Genomic DNA, 22,922 nt, shown 5'->3' on the forward strand with positions numbered 1-22,922 from the left:
GTCAAGGAAATACAGGAGTCACAACAGCCAAAGTCAAAGGGAAAAACAATGAGACATCCCATTTAAGACAAGCCAGGGGATTGATAATTCAAATGAATGCAAAAGCATAACAGATAGGTAGAACAAACCAGAAACAGCAGAAGCCAGATTATAGCTGTCTGATCCTGAGATACCAAGTGGCTAATTGCTCAGCATTTCTCTTTTAATTTTCTGCAAGAGCCAATGCCTCTTGCAGAAATTGTATTTGCGTGTTAGGTACAGTATATGTGTTAGGTAAAGTGTGTGTGTGTGTACACTGTACCTAACACATATTTGTTAGGGGTGTGTGTGTGTGTATGTGTGTGTGTGTGTGTGTGTGTATTGTACCTAACACATATATTGTACCTAACACACACACACTTTTTAAGATCAATTTTTGACTAAAATGTATACACTTATACATAAGTATATATAGTACTTCTAACTTAGCTAAAGTACTTCACCCAGAAGATAATGTGAAATTCCATATTAAAAGGTTATGAAATTATGCTAAAACAAGAAATGATGTTTATCAACTGGCTTTAATAGGTCCTTGGTCATGAAGGGTTAATCATTAATTGTTCTTGTTCCTGTGGCTTACAAACCCAGTGTTTGAGGTCTCTTAAACTGTGATTAAAGGTCTCACGTTTTTCATTTTTATATAAAACACTGCACATATAATACAATACATAAGGAATCTGTATACTTTCAATAATATGACATATTTTTAAACAAAATATTTTTCAACACAATACACAGATTTGCAACTAGATACACAGATATCATAATTTTGGGGCTGCACTACTGTAAATACACATATTACATCACCTACATACAGACTTGTTATAAAGGTCTTTACTCTTGGGTTTCCCTTTGAGACTTTTTTTAGGCTCTGGGGATTCAACAATCTCCCTTCAACATGAACCCAGTTTTCAGTTTCTTAGATGCCAATGGAAACTTGTGGATCATAAAATAAGCTGAACTGCATTTGCTCTTAACCGTTTCTTGCTCTTTTTATAGCATTTTTTTTTTACCATAAAGAGATTTTTGTTAAACAAATCTTCATCCCATGTTGTCTAAACTAGCTGAAATACCCTCTCAGTGTAAGACCACCTTGTTATTTTCTTTAGTATGTTTTATCTTATGAACAGCAGCATTCTCCTTTCAAGGGACAGTTGGCACTGGGGTTATAGAAGTTAACTGTGATAAAATGTTCATAATGAAATGCTGAAATGTTGCTGCATGGCAAGAGATTTACTATGGCCACTGCTGCTTCTTTCAAAATCAAATCAAAACAAAACAAAAAAAACCTATCTAAGAGCTATCAAAATTATGAGATTTGGCACAAGATGCCAAATCTCTTGCAGTATATTTCCCTTGCTATTTCCTGCTCTTTATATTGAGCCTTAAAGAGAGGTTTTATACAGAATAACAGTACACACCATTTAGAAAAACACAGGTTTCGGTGAATTGCTCCTGTAAAACTAAAAGGTGGATTAACAATCTGTTCCCAAGACAACAGCTGTCTCACTATTAATAGCTTTTGTCACACCAAATGTACTTTGTAGCTCTATTACTGATAATTATAGGGTTTGAGTGTTGGACTACAACTCTGGAGATCAGGGTTTGATTCTCATCTCAGCCATTAAACCCACTGGGTGACCTTGGGCAAGTCACATGCTCTCAGCCTCAGTGGAAGCAATGACAAACAAATCTTGCCAAGAAAACCCCACTATAGGTTTGCCATAGGGTCACAGTAAGTCAGAAATGACTTGAAGGCACAACAAAAACAACAAAAACAATATTCTAACTGGTTTACTATACTATTTTATACATGGAGCTGCCCTTGAAGACATGAGATTCAACTTGTTCAGGATTCAGAGGCTAGAATTCTGGCTGCTTAACCTAAAGTAATAAAAATTATTTCAGAAACTTGTGTAAGCAAGGGCATGACTTTTACTTCAAACAAACCCAAAATAAAGTCATGTAATTGTTGGACTACAGTTTGAAAAGAAATGAAAACTTTCCTGCTCCTACAGCTGTTCAAAGCGCATTTTCATTCATAGGAAACTCATACCTGATTTTGCCAAACGTCAGAGATTGTATAACCATTTATAATACTAAGGCTCTAAATTGTGCTTGAGTAGTTTACAGGAATAATCATGTCTATGACACAGAAATATTTCCTGTGCAAACAACTTTTTTATTCCCAAACAAGTGATTGACCAAAGGACATCTTTTCAAGACACATTACTATTCCAACCCTACACAAGTCCAAGACTGTGGCCTGCAAGGCTGAAAGGAAATATTAAAGTTAAAGCTCTATCCCACATATAGAAGCTCATCACTCAACCATGTGTCAGTCTGGAGCACTCAAGCTTTTATTTATTTATGGTGTGATCAATGTGTACACCCCCTCACAGAGATATATGTCTCCTCCTAAAATCATAAAACATTACTTTCAACGGGGCTATTTCCAAGAGGCTAAAAAAGTTGATAAAACAAAAGAATGCAGCAGGAAAAGCGTTATGCTAACAAATGCACATACTGAACCATGATCAGGATGGTAAATTATATCTCAAAAGAAATGTTTCTAACACATATTTGAAGGAAAGCTATTAAAATAGTCTTTCCTCAGATTCTTCAACACCCAAGATGATATTTATTTACTATCCTTTGCTATAGCCTGAATAATCATCAGCCTTCAGTTTTCATATCAGATATAGATGGGGGAAAGGGTGGAAGAAACCCCAGGTTTTGTAGACAGGCTTGAATTGAATTTGACTTTGAATCTCTGAACTGTCCCCAAATACCCTTATGAAAAGGTTTGCTTTACACAGATTAGAAAGTAGGTGTCATCTCTGACACTCACATTTTATATTCAGATGGCAGGTCCGGGGAAGAAATGTTAAGACATGAAAGGAATGGTCTTAGAAGATTCAGCTGTCATACCATGTAGCTCACTGGGCTTGCTTTGCAGTCAGCTACTATGCCAGCAGTGTCAGAGGTTCTCCACTTAAACTCCTTGACAAGCAAAAGAAGAATACTGGTAGAATATGTTATCAGGAGCTATGGACATGTCTTCAGTAGCAGGTCAGCCTGACACTTATTTTGGTATATAAAAAACTCCAAGCTATGATTCTGTTTCAAATTAAAAACTGTATACTAAACCCTGCTGGATATAGAAATTCAACATTGACTCTGGAAATCCAGCTGGAAGGCGTTATAATGTGGTGCTGTTTCCTGTCAGAATGACAATCTGGAAATTCACATAAGATTAACATAATCTCTCATTTTAAATCAATCTTTCACAATTACCCAGCAATGGATCCTGCAGTTCATTTTTTAAGAGGCATACTGTTTATTACTACCCTTTTGGTATAGCTATGTTCTTTAAAACATACCCCAGAACTAACTGTATGAGGTTCTACAGTTAGCCATGAGAATTTAACATGCTAAATCAGGTATGTCACATACAAACACACCTGATTTGTGGGTTAGTAAATACCTAGCTATAACATTTGAGGACTTCAGATATGAGCAATGAAATTCTTATAACTGCTCAGCTTTTTATCCACAAAACTGGTTAACATTAGAAGGACAGAGTGAGGATGCTTGAAAAATAATGGCATTCATAGAAATGAAACAGTACAATCTTCCTTTAGTTTTAATATATCAAGGTTCTCTATTTTTACTCAACCTCTTTGCTAAATCAATAAAGTTAAGAAGGAAAACAGTTTTAAAAGAACTCCATTTCACAAATTCAGGATTTATGATGGCACTGGCCTACTTTATTTGACCCCCCCCCCCAGATGTTGTGCTCTCTCTTCTACCCAAGTGGGTCATAGACACTGACAAACGTTAACTTAAGTAATCTGGGAGTTCACAGTACAACTCACCATCAGCTCTGGACCCTGGACATGAATGCAAAGGAGTTGAAAGTTTTCCCAGTCTCAATGTTGCATGTGGAAAGTTTAAGTATCACATTATATATTTCATGCTTAGACTCCCTCACAGCATGCTAGTCTCCCACACAATTAATGATTCTAATGGAAATACTTTCAGATATATAATTTCACTTCTCTACTCTGATGCTGTGCAGCCAGGGCTATACCACACATCCTCTGAATCAAATGTTATATACGCCAAGGAAGTTGGCTGTTCAAAGTAGTACTGTATAAGGAACACTCAAAAACAAACTTAAAGTTCTATTCTGGAACTTAATTTCACATAAAATCACATATGTTGTTCAAGTTTAAAAAAACGAGAATAGGTCTTTTGCTATAAAGAATGATGACTGCTAGCAACTCAATCTAAATCAAAATCTGCCTTCTTATTACCATGCTGACAAAGTGCCGGGGCTTAAATCCATTTAGTAATTCCAATAAAAACAGACCCATTGAATCAATGCAACATACATATTGACTATTCAGTAATGGATTCCTTGGGTCCACTCTACATGAGGCAAGAAACTCAATTCAGGCCCAGAGCAGTAAACATAACCAAGAAAGGGTTTTGTTTTGTCCCACTGTGAGAGGCCAATAGTTGCAACAGAATGAAGAATGATGAGATTGCCATCTTGTGCCTCTTATCAAGTTGATCATCTCTCAAAAAGAAGATCACAGTACCATATGATCATCTGACAACAGATGCTACCTGGAAAAGACACTGGGTAGACTGAGTCCTATCACTAATTAGAAGAAGCAATTATTTAGGCTGCCAGGTATATCACGAGAGTCCATAGAAGTCTCCCGATTCTTTTAAGATGAAATAACTAGCTAGTCATTTGAAACTGAAGCCAGTGTGTTCAGCACACCCTGTTCATAGCAGGTTGTCTCTCATCCTGTAAGGAAAAAGAGAGCTGTAATTTTCTATGTTTAGGTTACTTCTGAACAAGGTCGAGCTGCTACTGACATATGGTTTGCTTTCACTGCAAAATAATATAAAATCTGTCACTGGTCTTTCACAGACTTAAAGCATGGTGCTCTTCTCCTATTTAAGTTTGTTTTTTAAAGGAGAGCTGGGTAAAACATTTCTAAACAGACAAAAATAAAGATGAAGAAGCAGAATAAATTGAAAGGATGATTAAAACCACTGAGCTTCCAGTTAATTCCCTGTGTTTGAATGCTGAGAAACTGCTCCAATTAAGGGACATATATCAAATTTACAATCAAGAAAAATTATAAAGTTAATGACAAATCCAAAATGTAGATGCTAGAATTATGGATTGATTCTTGTCTAAAGCAATGGCAAATTATAAATGTTATATGGATTTTCATCATATACGCATATATATATATATATATATATATATATATATGGATATAAACACCTGCTTTTTTTAGTAGCTTTTGAATTACTCTCCAGACATAATACAGCACAGTAAATGAAAATCAAGGAGCAGACAATAAAAACTGCAGGCTACAGCATGGGCAAGTATACTTGATGTGTGTTGTTTTCCCAAATGCCCAGTCAGAGGTCTCAGGTGGCTAATGTGGTTGGAACGTGCAATTCAAAGCTCCAAATAATATGTTTATGAATCTGGACGTGTTCTGTGCACTTTGGAAGGGGCTGTGTAAGAAGAGACAACAGTATATCTGATTTCAACTAAACAGGGTTTTTAAACTAAATTATCTATTTCCTCTTGCAGGACTGGAGTTAGCAACACTGCAAGGCTCCCAGTAATCACTCCAAATGCAATTGTAAGATTCAATTTAATGGTAATATGGGAATATTTCATTTGCATTGGTTTCCAATAGGATGGCTTGCCCATTGGTACTCTACAGCCTGTAGACCTGAAGACAAAAGCACAGTACCACACCAGCTGCATTTTAAACATCATAAACCACATCTTTAAATATAAAGATCTTTAAACCACACACACACATATATATTGCAAAATCCTTTGAATCATGCTGAATTTTTTATAAGAGCAGCTGTTTAGTGTATATCGCATCATTCAAATTCTAAATACAGGTGTTTACAGGTGCAATAATCCATGTTTTTAAAAAGCAACATTTATTTGTTTCACATAAGAAGAAAATATGTGTTTGTTTTTTAAGCCATGCATTTCAGGTACATTTTAACAGATACATGAGAGATTAAAATAAGCTCTATTATATTAGGATCTCAGTCCACACCTCAATGTGTGAGACTGCCTGAGTTTTAGGGGAAGGCTTTCTCTTGGTCCCACCATTTGTACAAGCATGTTTCATGAGGACAGAAGAGAGGGCTTTTTTGGTGGCTGCTCCTAACCTGTGGAGGTCCCTTCCACAGAAGCCTAGGCATGCCTCCCTCTCTGCTCACCTATTGCCAGAAGGCAACCCCCATTCCCCTCTCTCAGACAGGTTTTTGGCTTTTAACAGCATGCTTCAGAAAAGACTTTTAAAGAAGTGTGTTGTAATAACCCTTTTTATTATCCTTTCAGAAAGATTTAAAGCTGTTCTAATATAGTGGTTAGCTTTAATATGAGTACTATTTATTTTTATTATGCTACAATATTGTAATCAATAGGATTTTTAACCGTATTTTGCCGCAAGTCTACCTGGGAGAAAGATGGGATATGAACTGAATGAATGAATGATCATGCTTTGGAACTCTTTGGGAGGAAACTATTTAGCAGCTGTGAATGCAAAGGAAGGGTACCTTAAATCTGCAATGACTGACATCTTTGACTTATTTTCCCCAACCATACAGACACTGAACTCTCAGTAGTGAGTAGAGCTGATTTTCCGTATCAGTAGATTTAGTAGTCCCTGCCTCTTACAATGCCTTCTGACAGTACCTTCAAAGACACCTCCAAAAAGAAGAACAGGCAATAGCTAACACAGCAATGCTTTGTCAGAAACAGAACTGTTTTGGAACATCACAAAGAAGAAATCTGGAAAAGGTTCAGAAGTATTTCAACACATTTAAGCACACTGCCAAATTGACAGCATGTAAGAAAATAAAATGGTAATCATAAATGATTGCATGTAATTAACCCCTTTAAACATTTTTTTAAAAAAGAAAAGCTTCAATAATTTTATTTCATATGTTCATAGTTACATTTAGCCTTAGACTGGGGTTTCATAAAATCTTGGACAAGATTAAAAAAAAAACCTTATCCTTCTTACACAAGGTGTTTGCTCATTTAAATGAAGTATTTAAGGGAATAGACCTTTTCATCATAGTCGCCCCCCCCTTTCTTGTGGACTTGAGATCCACATTCTTGATTATTCATGGAGGTGCAATCTCCATTATCCCCAATGGGACACACCTCCACAGTGCACGCCCCCCAAGCTCTCGGGGCACACCCCGTTCAAGCCAATGGGGCTTGAATATGTGTGAGTCTCCGTTTTTGCAGGGGGGTCCGGAATGGATTCCCCGTAAAAACAGAGGGCCAACTGTATTTTCATCTTGCTTTTAAGATCTTGCTGCCTTTTCAGTTCCTTTGTTTTATCACTTTTCAGATTTGTATATGTATTTTAACTGCTTTTCTATTTTCTTATGTAGACTACCTGATAATTTTTTGCTTAATTAATATTTTACATTTAACTCTTCACACTTTGGAATCTAGGAATTCAGGGATAATAAAGTTCACAAAGATTTTGGATCCAGCTTGAATGTGTAGGTTAAAAGGAAATTACAGATCTTTCTATTCAACTGTTTGAATTTACACCACAAAATGGGAGAGATCCCCCCACACACACACTTTTCAAAGAAGAAATGGCTGTGTAGACATAAATTAATTATGTCTTCATTCAAATTATAATTCTGAATCAACTGATCATAACATGGTTCTAATTTATGGCACAAGTAAGGCAACAGTAACAGCAGCCTACAAGGTTGGATGTATACTGTTACTCATTAGAATGATGAATGTGAAGTTACTTTTCTCCAACAATAGGAACAGAACAAGGATGCAGATGGCCTGATCTCTCCTACCCATTTGCTCACATGCATGGCTTGTGATGCAAGTCAGAACTGCAATGAGTGGGAGGAATTATAAGATAATGGAAGAGGGAATGCAGTTTTGCACACACACACCACTACCTTCAAAAGGACAAACAATTCAAACTATCAAGCACCTGTAACCATGAAACAGCAAGGGAGGGGAGAATAACAGCAACAACAGCATGAATGATGGAAGGAAAAAATGACACCTTTGAACATCAGGCCAAAAAAATACACGCATACACACGATTTTCAATATTTTATGTAGCATGATACTACAGCAAAGGAACACGGGGGTTTACTCACAGAACAGCAGACTATAACTAAAAATGTTCACCATGTTGGTTCATGGCGGTGGAGGGGGGGAGTGTTGTCGGGTTCTGCTGAGTGCTTATTCCTCTAGAAAGGAAAACTTGATATTTATAAAGCAAGAAGCCATAATTCCCAGGATGTGTAGGCCAATGTTTCATCTTGCTTTCTGTCTGGGGATAGGCTCACAGGGTTTTGAAACCATAAAGAATGTTTTGAAGGCAGACAAGAATAGATTGCAAACTACCAGGTGCAAAAAAAAATCTACCAAATAAATATCACAAACTTTCAGAAAGTAAGTGAAAAATCATATTAGATTCTGTTCTCACAAAATATCCAAATAGGAATAAGAACATGGGAAGTTTTTTTGAAAAGTTATTAGTGGTTGTAGTGATTACTAAGGCAGGTTATAGACCGCCCATTTGGGGTGGGCTGCACCCGCTCCTTTCCCCGGTGTATTGGGGCCTCAGCTGCCAGAACGGCAGCCGCTGAGGCCCCGATCCGCCACTTTTCAGGCTGCGGGGAAGCAGCAAAACGTCGCTTCCCTGCAGCCTGAAAAGGGGTGTCCCTGGGGCTTCAAGCCCCAAGGACACCCTCTTGGCCCCTTTCTCCATTGCTTCGCTGGGCGCAGCCATCTGAAGGCTGTGCCCAGCGAAGCAAAGCGCCTGGCGTGGACCGACGATGTCACGTCCGTGCCGCCCCGTGTAGAGGCGGCGCGGTCATGACGTCGTCATGGCGGCCCCCATGTGGAAGGGGGGCCACCATTTTGTACGGACTCAGTCCGTACTAGGGTTAGGGGTGTGTGGAAGCACCGCATCTTCCTAACCCTAGTACGGACTGAGTCCGTACTTTAATGGCAGTTTGTAACCCGCCAAAGAGAGCAAGTGTGCTGTAGCAGTTTGAGTGTTGAACTACAACTCTAGACACAAGGTTGGGAAAGGTTGTTTGAAAGCAAGATTGCTTTAATGCCACTTTAATGTCACAGACAGTTATTTCAACACACTTAAGCAGCATTGTAATAGTCTCCTTCCCTGTCTCATGTTTCCAAAAACAACAGAAAGTACATTGCCGTTGGATATCTATTTATTTCATGTACTGTATTACTTTTTTAAAATCCCACTTTAAGAAGCTCAGGAGCAGTAGATAAGGTTTGTCCCTTCAGCTTGTCTTCACAATGACCCTTGAAGTTGCTTAGGTTGAGCGATAGCAACAAGTCTAAGGACAGGCAATGAATCTCACACTATGTAAAGAGCCTGAACTTGGAATTCACTGGTTAAAGTTAAAGCCTCAGAGCACTCCAATACAGATGACCTTTTGTCCTAGAGGAAAGAAAAAGACCAGACAGATAATCATATATGCCCCCTCTTCATGACTAAGATACCTCTTCATGAGATGAGTTCCCTAATGTAGTCATTTACACTATTTCTGTATTTTGGTCTTCATCACAGGAGTTCTGAACAGTATGTCATGCTTAAGAATTAACAAAAATAATGGGGCCCAACCCCTAACAGTGATCATCAACACAACACAAAATAATGAGATGCAAAAACTCCAACATTTTCTGCTCTTGTAAACACAACTCCTACCTGAACATGTCTCCCAGGCCCTTGAGCATTCCTTTCTTGGCTTTAATTTTATCCTTCTCTTTATCACGATCTTTCTTCTTGTCCTTCCCCATCTTTTTCCGGTCTCCTTTGTCTTGGCTGCCATTCATATGTCTTTCCAGAGAATGGGATGGCTGATCACTTGATGTGGACACAGATTCTCTTCCTGATCGGGAGCTTTCTTCAGTGTCTTCCTCCACTGAAAAATGAAAAATGCACAATAATTTTAGTGGATATAAAGGGGGAAGGGGAACCAGAAAACTTTCTCTGCATCAACTTCAGGCAAATGCATATTACTGACCAGGTGACTAGTGTTCTGTAATCCTTGGGTTTTCATCCACATTGAGTATTTATTCCCCACCAACCCCTAGCATGTGAGCAGTGTATTGCTACATTATTTTTTCTGCTTGGCTCTGCAGTGTGATACATGTGGGCTTCATGGTATTTCACTTTTTTTGGCTCAAAGAAGTTAAGCTTTTGGTTTAACTTGCTTGTTCAGTATGGTGGGCCCTTGGTATCTTCTGGTGTTTGGTTCCAGGACACCTGCCATGGATACCAAAATCTGTAGTAAAATGCTGTCCCTTATATAAAATGGCGAAATCAAGGTTTGTTTTTTGGATGGATATGCAGAGAGCTAGGCATAGAAGCCCACTGAGTGACCTTGGGCAAGTCACAATTTCTCAGCCTCAGAGGGTGGCAATGGCAAACCCCTCTGAAGAAACTTGCCAAGAAATCCCATGATAGACTCATCATATCTTGGAAACAACCTTAAGCCACACAACTAACACTCTCTCTCTCTCTCTCTCTCTCTCTCTCTCTCTCTATATATATATATATATATATATATATATATGAGAGAATATTTTCTAGCTGTGGACGGTTGAATCCTTGGATCCAGAATCCATGGATCCAGAGGGCCAACTGTATTTTGCTTCTTTCCATTTATATCAATTTTGGTTTTGCTTATCATGCTGTAAATCTGTGAAGCCTTAAATGCTACCCTCGCTTCTTTCACATTTAATTTCATGTAAACTCAGTTTAGGTCTATTGCTGAATACTAAACGACGGCTAATTTAAGAGGGTTGTTGTTGTTTGGAAAGACAATGAAATTTAAGACATCATAGTTAAAGTTCAGAGCCCAAGGAAACTATTTTGGGAGTACACCTTCCAGAATTCCCCTGCCAGCATGTCCACTGGTCATGCACACTGGGGAATTCTGTGTGTTGTAGTCCATAATGTAACAAATTCTTTAACAAGATTCAATGAGCTTCACTTTTCTGCAAAATGCATTATACTTATTTTTTAAAGAATAGACTCTGAATAGGGACAGTACGTGAAGCTCTACAAAGTTCAACAGGGTTCTGGTGCACATGCAAAATAAAAGCTGCCCTGATTTCTTTTCCCATTGTTAGAAAGTCCTGTATGTAGACTTCCCCACTGTTCATTTCTAAGATGACAGTACAATAACAGCAACTGGGAAACTGTTCTGACAGCCATGATCCAAAGAGACCCATTATATATTCAAACAGGTATGCATACAAGCAGCATAGCTCTCTGCATTTCAGTCTCTCGCTGATCTCCCTTGTCTAATATAAACATGGAATACAATTAAAGAAAAGAGGAGAAAATCAATAATGCACCCTTCTTTAAATTAGGTTAAATCCTTGCTCCATTAGGGAAAAGCTACAATTTAGAGGTAGAGCTCATGATTTAAAGATAGAACATCCCAAGCACATGCTGGAGCATCTCTAGGTATGGGTCATTATAGGTAGCATTGAGTTAGATGGACTAAAAAGGTTTGCCTTGGAGCTTATGTTTCTCCTAATAACCTGATTCTAATCAATTAATTTGTGGCTGTTTGCTCTAAAATATCATGATGCGGGGCTTCTTTGGACACAAATTAAAATATAAAAGCAAATTTCTTCCTGCAGATTGTGACACTTGTGCAAGTGTTGTTGTTGTTTTTTTTCCTTTGGGGGCTACAATGCTAATTTTTTGCATTTCAAAAACATAGTGTCTCAAAGCTCTGCCAGAAGCCTGACTATTCACTAGTCTAATGTATCAAAGGCCCAAAACAGTTATCCTATTAAAATTCTACTCCAGGCAACATATTATATTTCAGATTTGTGTGCCAGTGTGATTGTTCAGGGGTGACATTAGGTTACTGAAAAGAATCCCCCTCCCCCACCCAAAGCAAAACATTAAATCAGACCATTCTTTTGCATATGCCTGCAGAGAAGACACATGTTCTGTTGAAGAAAACCAAGAGGGAAAGTATTATGAACCCACTCCCCTAATTACACTACAAAACAAGCAACATGCAAATGAGAAACTGTAACTGTTAAACTCAAAGTTGCTCTATAAAAGAGCTACTAGACTGCTTATTGTGTTATTTAATGCAAGCAGAAGATCTAGCAATTAAGAGACAACAGAGATTAGGGGGATTTGGCAATTTATTTGGATTCAAATGGCTTACTCTCAGACAACACAGGAAAGACAAAGGAACGTCTGTTTCTTATCAGCCATTCCAAGGGTTCAGAAACAAGTACTGAGATTCAGATGACCCAAACATGCCAAGAAGTTAGCTGTGACTATCTGAATATAGCTCTTTTGAGAAACACAAACATATGGGTACCTTCCTCCCAACATGAGGCCTTCCCATTTGCCTTTCATACTTGGCTGAAGATTCTGAATGGCCTATTGTTCTATCAAGTTTATGTTTTTAAATAAACTTACATAGTCCTCTATCACATAGTGTATCCTTTTACTTTTAAAATTCCATACGGGGCACAATTAACATTTATTTATAAACAATTCAATGCAGGGTTTTTTCCCCCCAAAAATGGTCAAGAGCTGGCAAGATGAAATGTTCTCTAACACATTTTCCAGCAAAACAGCACAAGGTTTTTTTTATAATAAAATTATAATGAATCAAATGAAAGATTCTATTAAAAATAGTTTAAAATTTGAAGTGAAAAGAAAAAGTGTAGGTACAGTAAAACACTGATTGTTAAACATCATGTTAGTATATAGTCAGTGTGATGCAGTTGTTGGACTAAGACCTGGCATGACCAAGTTCAAGTTCTTATTGAGCTACCAAACTTACTGGATGATCTTAAACCAGTCATTCTTCCTCTCAGCCTATCAAGCTCATAAGGCTATAGTGAAGACAAAGTAAGGAGAATAGGAACCATGTAGACTACCTTGGAGAGCCAGTGTGATGTAGTGGTTTGAGCACTGAACTATGACTCTGGAGATCAGGGTTTGATACCATGCTCAGCCATGGAAACCCAATGAGTAAATCAGGGTAAATAACATACTGTCAGCCCCAGGAAACCCCATGATAGGTTCTCCTTAGGGTTGCCATAAATTGGAAATGACTTGAAGACACATAACTACAGTCGGCCCTTCTTATACACAGATTTTTTATACACGGATTCAAGCATACACAGTTTGAAAATGTTTTTTAAAAGTATAAATTTCAGATATCAAACCTTGATTTTCCATTTTTTATAAGGGACACCATTTTGCTATGTCATTATATTTAATGGACTTGAGCATACACGGATTTTCTTATACACGGTGGATCATGGAACCAAATCCCAGCATATAACAAGGGTCCACTGTACAACAAATACTACTTTGAGCTCAGTGCAACAGAAGATGAATTAAAATTTAACAAACACCTGCTTAACAAGGTGTGAACAGTGCCAAGGAACTGGCTCCCCCTCCCTTTCCGCATTCAGTATAAGCTCCTGCTGTCAACATTTAAAGCCCTCCATGGGCTGGCCCCTCCTTACTTATCAGACTTTATTTCCCCTCACCTTCCCACTAGGGCCCTCCGTTCTGGTAGTCAAGGTCTGCTGTCCCAGCCCAGGATTTCCTCTGCCCCATCTCAGATTCGCCCCTTTTCACTCGCTGCCCCTCACTCCTGGAACCTTCTTCCCCCGCGAACAAGAGCCATCACTTCCTTAACCAGCTTCAAAACGGAACTGAAGACCATCCTGTTCAGAGAAGCGTTCCCAGGCATTGCATAATTGTCACTTGCTATTTGATGTTCTTTTGTTGCCTGTTTTATTGAATCATTTCCTATATTGCTATGTATTTTATATGTTTTATCCTACTAGAGAGGCCCCTTCCCCACCACCACTCCCTTTTCCTTTTGTGTCGTGTCTTTTCAGATTGTAAGCCTGAGGGCAGGGAACCGTCCAATTAAAAAGATTGTATGTACAGTGCTGTGTAAATTTACAGCGCTTTATAAATAAAGGTTAATAATAATAATAATAATAATAATAATACCTGGAGCCCATTCACACTACAGAACTGAGCACTAATACAGTGGACCCTTGTTATACACTGGGGTTTGGTTCCAAAATCCCCTGTGGATAACAAAATCCATGTATGCTCAAGTCCCACTAAATATAATGACATAAAAAATGGAAAATCAAGGTTTTATATTTGAAATTTATCCTTTTTTTGAACATTTTCAAACCTTGGATGCTTGAATACGTGTATAAAAAACCCGTGTATAAGAAGGGCCAACTGTATTCCACTTTAACAGCCATGGTTCCATTGTGTGAATTCCTGGTGTTGGCAGTTTGGAGAGGGGCCTTCAGAATTCTCATCTAGAGAGCTCAAATACCTTACCAACTCCTAAATGCTGGAATCCTTGGGTTGGAACCATGGCAGTAAAAGTGTAAAAACAGTGTTCTATTTCTTTAGTGTAAATGGAGCCCTGGTTACTTCCTGAAACAGGAGGCTCATATCCATCTCAGGGGAGACATTCAGCCCCTCTGCTGGATCATTCTTTGGCAGTTTACTATGGAACTCTACAAGAAGTCTAATGCATATTTAGGTGAGCAGGGGAGGGATATTTGTGTACAGGATTTACAAAGGTGTGGTAGTAGTGGAGAAAGCAGGTAGCTGAATAGTTAAGCATCCAAGCAGATATTAAATTAGGGATACATTTTCAGAAGAAAATTGTTTTATAGTGAAGCAAGAAAAACAGCAAACAATGCACAGTATAAACACACACAAACTGAGGTCTTCCTCTTCCTGTCTAACTGCAATTCATTGCCCACTTCAAAGAGCTCCTATTGAGACATGGCAGATCTTTCAAAATGGCATACAGTGAAGCATACAATCAATCCATCCCATGCTCAGGAAATATGTGGGATTCAGTCTGTGCGTCTTCCCTCGTATTGCCACTGGTTAACCAATCTAAACCACCACCAAGAAGCACAAGAAGAGTAGTTTGGACAGGTACAGCATGAAATGTACCTAATTCTGCTATTTTTGAATAGAATCTAATACTTCAAATGACCTTACAGAACATTATGGGATATTTTAGTAGAAGGTTTAAAAAAAAAAAAAGAACCATGAACTTATGGGAGCTAATTCACTCATTATGACAACCATTTCTTAAAATGTAAAAATATCCATATAAAGCTGACAGCACCAATTCATTTTTCTTCTGTCAGAAGACAAGCTAACATATTAAATCCTCATATCACCTCTTTTATTTCTCATTCATAAATGTTTAATGTATAAATGTAACACACACAAAATATTCTACCAGAAATCACAGAAAATATTATAACATTAAAATTAAACATTTAATAATTTTCATCTAAGGCTGTTCCATTTGAATTAATGTGATAGTCCATTGTTTTTTTTTTTTACATGGACTGTCATTTTACTTGCCCATTGATGTGCAATTCAATAATAATAAGGTTGGGTTTGAAGAGATTCTTTTATGTTAATGACGTCCTCCACATGTTGGGTCACAGTTAGGGTTAAAGAACTCAAAATGTAAATGAATACCCATTAGGGTGGGTAATAGCTGATCATTAACTTTGTACTTTATTAGATCTGCCAAGCTTACGTATTCTAATTAAAGAACAGAGGTAATTTTTCCTCACTTTATGGATGAACTTCTAAGGCTGAGATATTTCATTCTAACTGCAACTTGTTTCTTTTCTTTTCTGTTAAACTTTAAAGTTTTTCTTTCTCTTACTTTTTCATTAAACTCTTTTTCTTGCTGTCCACATATAAAAATTTCCATCCACATAACAATCTATAAGAACATAATATGATATAGCCATGCTGTGTCAGATTAAAGGGCTTTCTATTCTGTACTTTGTTCCTGTAGTGGCCATTTGAATGCCTCTGTAAAGCCCACAAATGGGGATGAGTGCCGCAATACTTTCTTGCTCATGATCTCCAGCAACAGGTATGGAGAGACATATTGTCTCTGACACTGAAGGCAATACAGTGGGTCCTTGGTATCTGCTTCAGTTTGGTTCCAGCCCCACTGCAACATGGCTACCAAAATCCATGGGTGCTCAAGTCCCATTAAATACAATGACAAAGTAAAATGGTATCCCTTATATAAAATGGAAAATCAAAATTTACCTTTTTGGAATTTATATTTTAAAAAAATATTGTCAAGACATGGATGGTTGAATCCATGAATGAAGAATGTGTGGATACAGAGGGGTGACTGTATATAGGATGGAATCAGGGACAACAACTTCTGACAATGGAACTAGAAGGAAAGCAATCTCCTCGGCCCACTGTAGCTTTTATCCACTTCCACAAAACCTACTCTATTAACCCCCCCCCCCAAAAAAAAAATACGAGTAGAAGGAGGACACCCAAACAGAAGACCATCACTACACCTTGTGGTAGCCAATTCCTCACTTCAATAATGTGCTGTGTAAATCTTAAAGGCATCCAATCCCATCTGAAGCTAAGTACAGTGGTACCCCGGGATACGAATGCGCCGGGATACGAAATTTCCGGGTTACGAAAAAAATGTATTTAAAAAAACTGTTCCGCGTTACGAATGTTTTTTCGGGTTACGAAAAAACTTTTGGTGCTTTTCGGCGCTATTTCGCACCAAATCGCGGCTTTTCCCCATTAGCGCCTATGGGTTTTTCGGCTTACGAAGCCTTTCGGGTTACGAAAGCGGCGGCGGAACGAATTACTTTCGTAACCCGGGGTACCACTGTAGAGTCAGTCCTGGTTATATCACATGGATGGGAGACTGCCAACAAATAACAGGTGCTGTGGGCTATATTTCAGAGTAAGGAATTGGCAAAACCATCTCTGTATAGTCCTTAGAATATCTGTAGGGTATTCATGGGGTCACCATGTCAAAATGTGACTTGAAAGCACATATACACACACATTCATACAAATAAGCTCTTCTCTGTCTCCATCCTGACCCTCCAACCATTCACTACCAATGTGTAACTCTGGATTCTCATACTATTAAAGAGGGGAAAAATTAATCCAGTCCACCTTTCCTCATGAAGCACAATATATAAAGATTTCTACCAGCTATATAGTATAAAAGGAATATAAGAATACACTTTTGTATGTCAATAATATCCTACTAGTGTTCCCACTTTAGGCCCCTGTGTGAATACAGTGTTGGTCTAAAAAGATCTTAAGTTTGATACAGCATGTGTATTCTTACAATCTTAATAATTATTCCAATTGAAGGAACATAAAGGAGGTGCCATTGCCAAGGTCTGCTCCATACTATACAAAACATAAAATGGAACCTACCGAAAACAAGTAAGAGAAGGCCAAAAATGTTGGTGGAAAAGAAAGAAAACCCTTTAGTAAAGAAGTGGGTCTCAAGGAGTCTTAGCTGGACTGAGAGAAATATTGTGGACAATGTAATTCCAAGCATGGCGAACAGTTTAAGAGATGACACACATGCACACACAAATACAGAGAGGGAGAGAACACAAACATAAAAATCTGGTACAAGAGGAGCTTGGGATGAAGACAGCATGGAGAAATGGTAGAAATCATAACACAAAATTTAGACTAAGACGTTTGAAGAGGCACTGTGCTTAACTGTTAGTATTAATGGCATTTCTGAATGAGTGTGCTGTACTAGCTCTGGCATTGTCAAAAGTGTGCATCATCTGAAGAGATCTGATTAAAAACAAAAATTTAGACTATCACTGTAATGTAAAGTCACTTGAAGTATTATTTTCTGTTCAAAAATAGCAGAATTAGGTTCACTTAATTCTGTACCTGTCAAAAGTACTCTCCTTTTCTTTCTTGGTGGTGGTCTAGTCTAGTTAACTGGTGGCAAAAAGATGTAAAACACAGGGACTGAATCCATGTGCTTCTTGAGCACGAGATGGGGTGATTGATTTCTTCCTTATGTTTCATTGTCTGAACGATCCCCCATGCCTCGACAGGAGCTCTTTGAAGCAGACAATGCATTGCAGCTGGACAGGAAGAAGATCTCTCTCTCTCTCTCTCTCTCTCTCTCTCTCTCTCTCTCTGTGTGTGTGTGTGTGTGTGTGTAGTGTGCACTGATTGTTGTTTGGACCAACATTAAACTCAATCAGTGGGGATCACTCACAGGTAAGTTTACACAGAATTGTAAGAAAACCATTAGTAGCACAAAAAAGTTTTTAAAGGAATTTAAAGGGAGATTACGCAAAGGGTTTACTTACAGGTTTCCATGCCCTCGTCATCCTCATCTGCAGCAGGTTTATCATATGACTTGTCAATTGCAGCTCTGAAGCTTTCATTGCACCCTCGCCCTCGGATTATCCGTGGTCGTGGGCGATGGAAGGGAATGTCACCATTCAGAGTCACCTCAGCAACTGCTGTCTGCAAACTTTCTAAGGAACTGGATTTCTTCAGGCCTAATGAAGGGCCCACATCTCTGGTTGGGGAACCTTAATATGTGTTTTTTTTTCCAAAACAAAACAAAAAAAATTAGGATTAGCAAGGTGGCCTCTCCTGCTTGATTTGTCTGCATTCACAATAGCAGTCTATTGTGAATATGCTTAACAGTATTCACAATATCTCTACGATCTGGAGAGAATTCTAGGCAGATCTGTGGGATGGAGCAATGAGAGTGTCAAGACATATTCTATGAATTTGACAAAGTTAGCATTGCATCACTTCTCAGATTGGTGGGAAGGTAAAATCATCACTGTTATTTCAACAATTTAATGAGATCAAAATAAGTACCAAGCAGTTATAAAAAAACACCAAGGACCAAATATTAATGATTTCAACACTACATATTTGATTAGCATAGCCAGATAATTTCTATTTTTTTTTTAAAATCAAAGTGTGAAAATAATCCTATGTAACCACTGGAAATGATGAACATTAAGATTTTATTGACCTAAAATTAGCCTGCATTCTCAGACTAATATCTAGGGAAAATTCTGCTTCACTAGCTACTTTCATGAAGTGAATTTTAATAACCTGCACTTAAATATTACACTGTTCCCAAGAGCTTGTCTACATAGATTTTTTCCCTAGGAATAATTAACCTATATTAGTTAATATGGTTATTATACATTAGAGCTCATGTCGACACTTATTATTGACAATGTGAGTAATGTAAATTTTCTCACCTTGATTAGACACAGAGATTAACACAGCATGATAAAAGCACTAATCATCCCAAATAAACATTTATATAGGAAATATTAGCTAATAAATAATTCTAATAATGGAGGGTGAGAAATGAAAATATATCTATTAATTACTATAGTGTAAAATAATTTTTGAATAATGTGTACATGGATAACTTCTGAATATTGAATGGACAAATTACTATGTTTGAATATTAAGGAATCGGTTGTGTAAAACATAGCTGCTGTATGCTATTTTATTGAGGTTTTACTTTCATGTCTTATTACTATTCGTCAGTTATTTCCTAATTCCCTATATTGCTACATATTATTAGTGCAATTATCATGATAAGGTAATCTCTATTCTTAAACAAAGGAGCAACACTTGCTCTTGAATCATTTAGCATCAGTATTAGACATTCTAAGAAGAATAGAAAAGTTAAATAATTTAAACTACTTCCTGAAAGTTAATTTCGAATCCTATCTACTGACCCTGCCTCTTGGTGTCAACTGCTTATGGCTGAGGGTTAGCAAAGAGTATTCTGTCCCTGTGTTGTCTGCAATGACCAATGCAGATCTAGGGTTGTTTCTAAACTTCCATAGCACCAACAACCCAAACAACCATGAATCATGTTTATGACAAAGACAGAAAGAAACCTTCTCATGTGATGTGTTAATATCTTTTCCTGTTAACATGAATCAAGACTCCAATGCCAGCCCAAATAGGGGATGGTGTATCTTTTAAAATGCTCTGGCTTTTGTAGAAGTAGCTGCAATAGAATCTGATGCCTATAGAGAATCCCATATAATTCTTGAATTGTGCTCTCTGCTACACTCAGAGGACAAGGTGGGTTGGAAAGCAACTGCAGTGGATGTCTGGAAACAGCAAAATCTAAGTGTCCATAAACTAACAAGTCACTATAAATGCAGTGAATTCACACCTCTATAATCTGCCTCCCAGCTGACAGCTCCCCAATATTTTCAGAGAAAAAAGGACCTGGGGATAACTGGAGGGAGAGCCAGTTGATGAGACGAACGAGAAAGGAAGGTTAGGTTCTTTCCAGCTGTGTAAACAATCCTAAGCCTGTGCTTGTAAAATATTTAGAATAATGTCTGGTGTGAGTATTGCACAAGGGTCTCTCCTCCCACCCACCCCACTTTCCAGAGAAATATTTCTGATCTTGACATATAAAAAGAACCTTCGGTTTAGATAACCTATCTTACAGTTTACCATGCCTTTATAACCATTTAACCCAAATCTGGTGAGTGATTCATTTTCAAGATTTAGTCTAATCCAAGAAATGGGGAGGGGGGAAAAGGCCTAAACCCCCAAAACCTGTAGGTGAAATTTTTGAAAGAGCAAGGAACAAGGCAGCCGGGAATAAAACATGTGTTGAATAGATTTATTCCTTAAACCAATGAGAGGGAAAAGGTTATTCTACTATGTGGCAACTATAAGCCTCCTCGGATTTTGCATTTGATTTTGCCTCTATTTTAAATGAAATGTGCATCAATATTTTTCTAATTACCGAGAGGCTCTGTATTCCTTTCGTAAACAGTAGCTACATTATGTACCCATTGATGCTCATAAGGGACACTGAAGAAAAACCTTTTTTCCCCCTTCTCAGTATGGATCACTGTGAGAACAATATTTATGTAAGTTGCACTATCCCAAAGGAAAAGTGAGATGGGATATGACCTAATGTTCCCAGAGTACTGTAAAATTAATAATGGATTGCAGGAATGGTAACAGTATTTATTGAACTTGGGTGGCCATAAACATAAATGTGGACAGTCTGCAGACACTGGAAGAAGGAAATAACCCTACATAAGCAAAATGTGTACGGTGGTGATAAAAGCCATTTCTGTGTTAACAGTTCAGTTCCCGTTCTTACTTCACAGCAGCCTTCTCCAACCCGGTGCCCTCCAGACATTTTGAACTAGAATTCCCAAAATTTCTGACCATGGCTGTGGTGGATTGGAATGATGGGGATTAAAGTCCAAATCATCTTGTTTCACAGCAAGGAAATAATTTCCAAATGTACAGTTTGCTCTATACAGAGATGACCAAATAAAGTCATTTATTTTACTGTGGTTTGATGATGTGGAGCATTAATCTTTTACAGTGTAAAATTATGTCTCTCAGCTTCTAAGCCATATTAGGTTCAGTGGGACTTTCTCCCAAATTAGTGTACACAGAATAACTGTCTTTTTAATCTGAACTGAATTGCATTTTTGGAGGCTCAAAAGAAAAGGAATTGTTGCTGTGTGCCTTCAAGTTGATTCCAATTTATAGGTGACTTAGGCCACCTCTATCATGGGATTTTCTTGGCAAGTTTTTATAGAGGAGGTTTGCCATTATCATCCTCTAAGTTGAGGGAGTGTGACTTGCCTAAGGTCATCCAGTGGGTTTCAATGGTCTGGATAATATTCTAGTTTAAACTGAACTGAATGGGAGTTTTACAATGACAAAGACCGGATCTATTGTTCCCAAGGCCTTCAATGGTCCACAGTACTCAGATAAGTAATGTCAAAACCTCTTTCTACCATTCCTTTCCAGAATGCATGGATTATAAATTTCCTAGCATATTAACTGGCAAACAAAGAAAAACCAGTAATTTCTTTTTAGTGACAATTTTTGACATTTAAAAATGCTAGAAATATAAATTTTCATATGTAATTGACTATGGGCCGATACAGATGGCATTAAAGAGGCGGCTTGACACTGGCCCTTTGAGTACCAGATCAGAGCTGTGGCAACCGCATGCTGTGGCCCCAATCCAGCATTTTTCTGGCTCAAAAAGGAGAGGCAAAATGCCACTCCTTTTTGGGAGTGGAAAGCTGCCCTTTCCACTGCATCGGTGGTTCTTCTGAGCTCCTGAGACATGCGGTGCCTGAATGCTGTGCCGTCAAGAGTGCCTCAATGCTGCCCACCGTCTTGGGGCGGCATCAGAGCATGCGCCATCTAAATGCCATGGCCTTATGCCACCCCCAAGATGGTGCTTACTGCCAGTTTGTTTGGGCCCTATGTTGACCTCATGTATACGTTGAGAACAGCTTTCAGGGCCAAAATTATGGCTTTTGACATGAACCATGGATAAATTAAGGATAAAACCTAGGGGCAAGGAAGCCGAGGAGGAAGCAAAAAAAAAAGGCAAAGAACTTACAAAATCCCAGCAGGTATAACTATCTGTGCTTGCCCTAAAATCTGGATGGATGAAGAGGGAACTACAGTAAATGGTGGCTGTGCAATATGTGTGGAAGGTGACCAGAGATAGGCAGAGCTAAGAAAATATAGACATGTCAAAAAAGATGAAAAGGGAAAGCAAAGAAAATGGCAGCTACATTAGCAGTGATTATAGCCTTTAATGTTAATGTAATAACTTGTCTGATTTTAACCCCCTCTCCCCCCCAAAAGTTGACAAACATACACAAATATCTTATCAAAATCCTTCAAACCTCAATTCCTCTTGGTACTTTTTTGAGAAGAAGTGCCAAAGAGCTGCCACCACCTCATTTTCCTGCCCAGGCATTCAAGAAGGTCAGGATTGACACTGTGACAGAGAGAGTAGAGAGGTGCTCCTGGGAGGGACTAGGGGCATTAACAGATAATAATAATAATAATTTGTTTTATTTATATACCGCTATT

The 22,922-nt window shown here is 38.2% G+C and overlaps 1 protein-coding gene across 2 annotated transcripts in view; it reads right to left on the reverse strand.

Annotated features, from left to right (window-relative positions):
* The window catches only part of LOC149310016 (partitioning defective 3 homolog), a 654,223-nt gene that overhangs the window by 175,576 nt on the left and 455,725 nt on the right, over window positions 1-22,922 (reverse strand). For both annotated transcript variants that reach the window (XM_089533491.1, XM_089533492.1), the window contains exons 19-20: window positions 18,353-18,580; window positions 9,849-10,065 (exon numbers count right to left, since the gene is read on the reverse strand). In XM_089533491.1, coding sequence (XP_089389617.1) covers window positions 9,849-10,065; window positions 18,353-18,580 — 445 coding nt within the window. The remainder of the gene's footprint in view (window positions 1-9,848; window positions 10,066-18,352; window positions 18,581-22,922) is intronic.

The sequence above is a fragment of the Sceloporus occidentalis genome, unplaced genomic scaffold, assembly GCF_023333645.1.
Source record: "Sceloporus occidentalis isolate IW3139 unplaced genomic scaffold, rSceOcc1.0.p SCAF_7, whole genome shotgun sequence".
NCBI classification, from domain to species: Eukaryota; Metazoa; Chordata; class Lepidosauria; order Squamata; family Phrynosomatidae; genus Sceloporus; species Sceloporus occidentalis.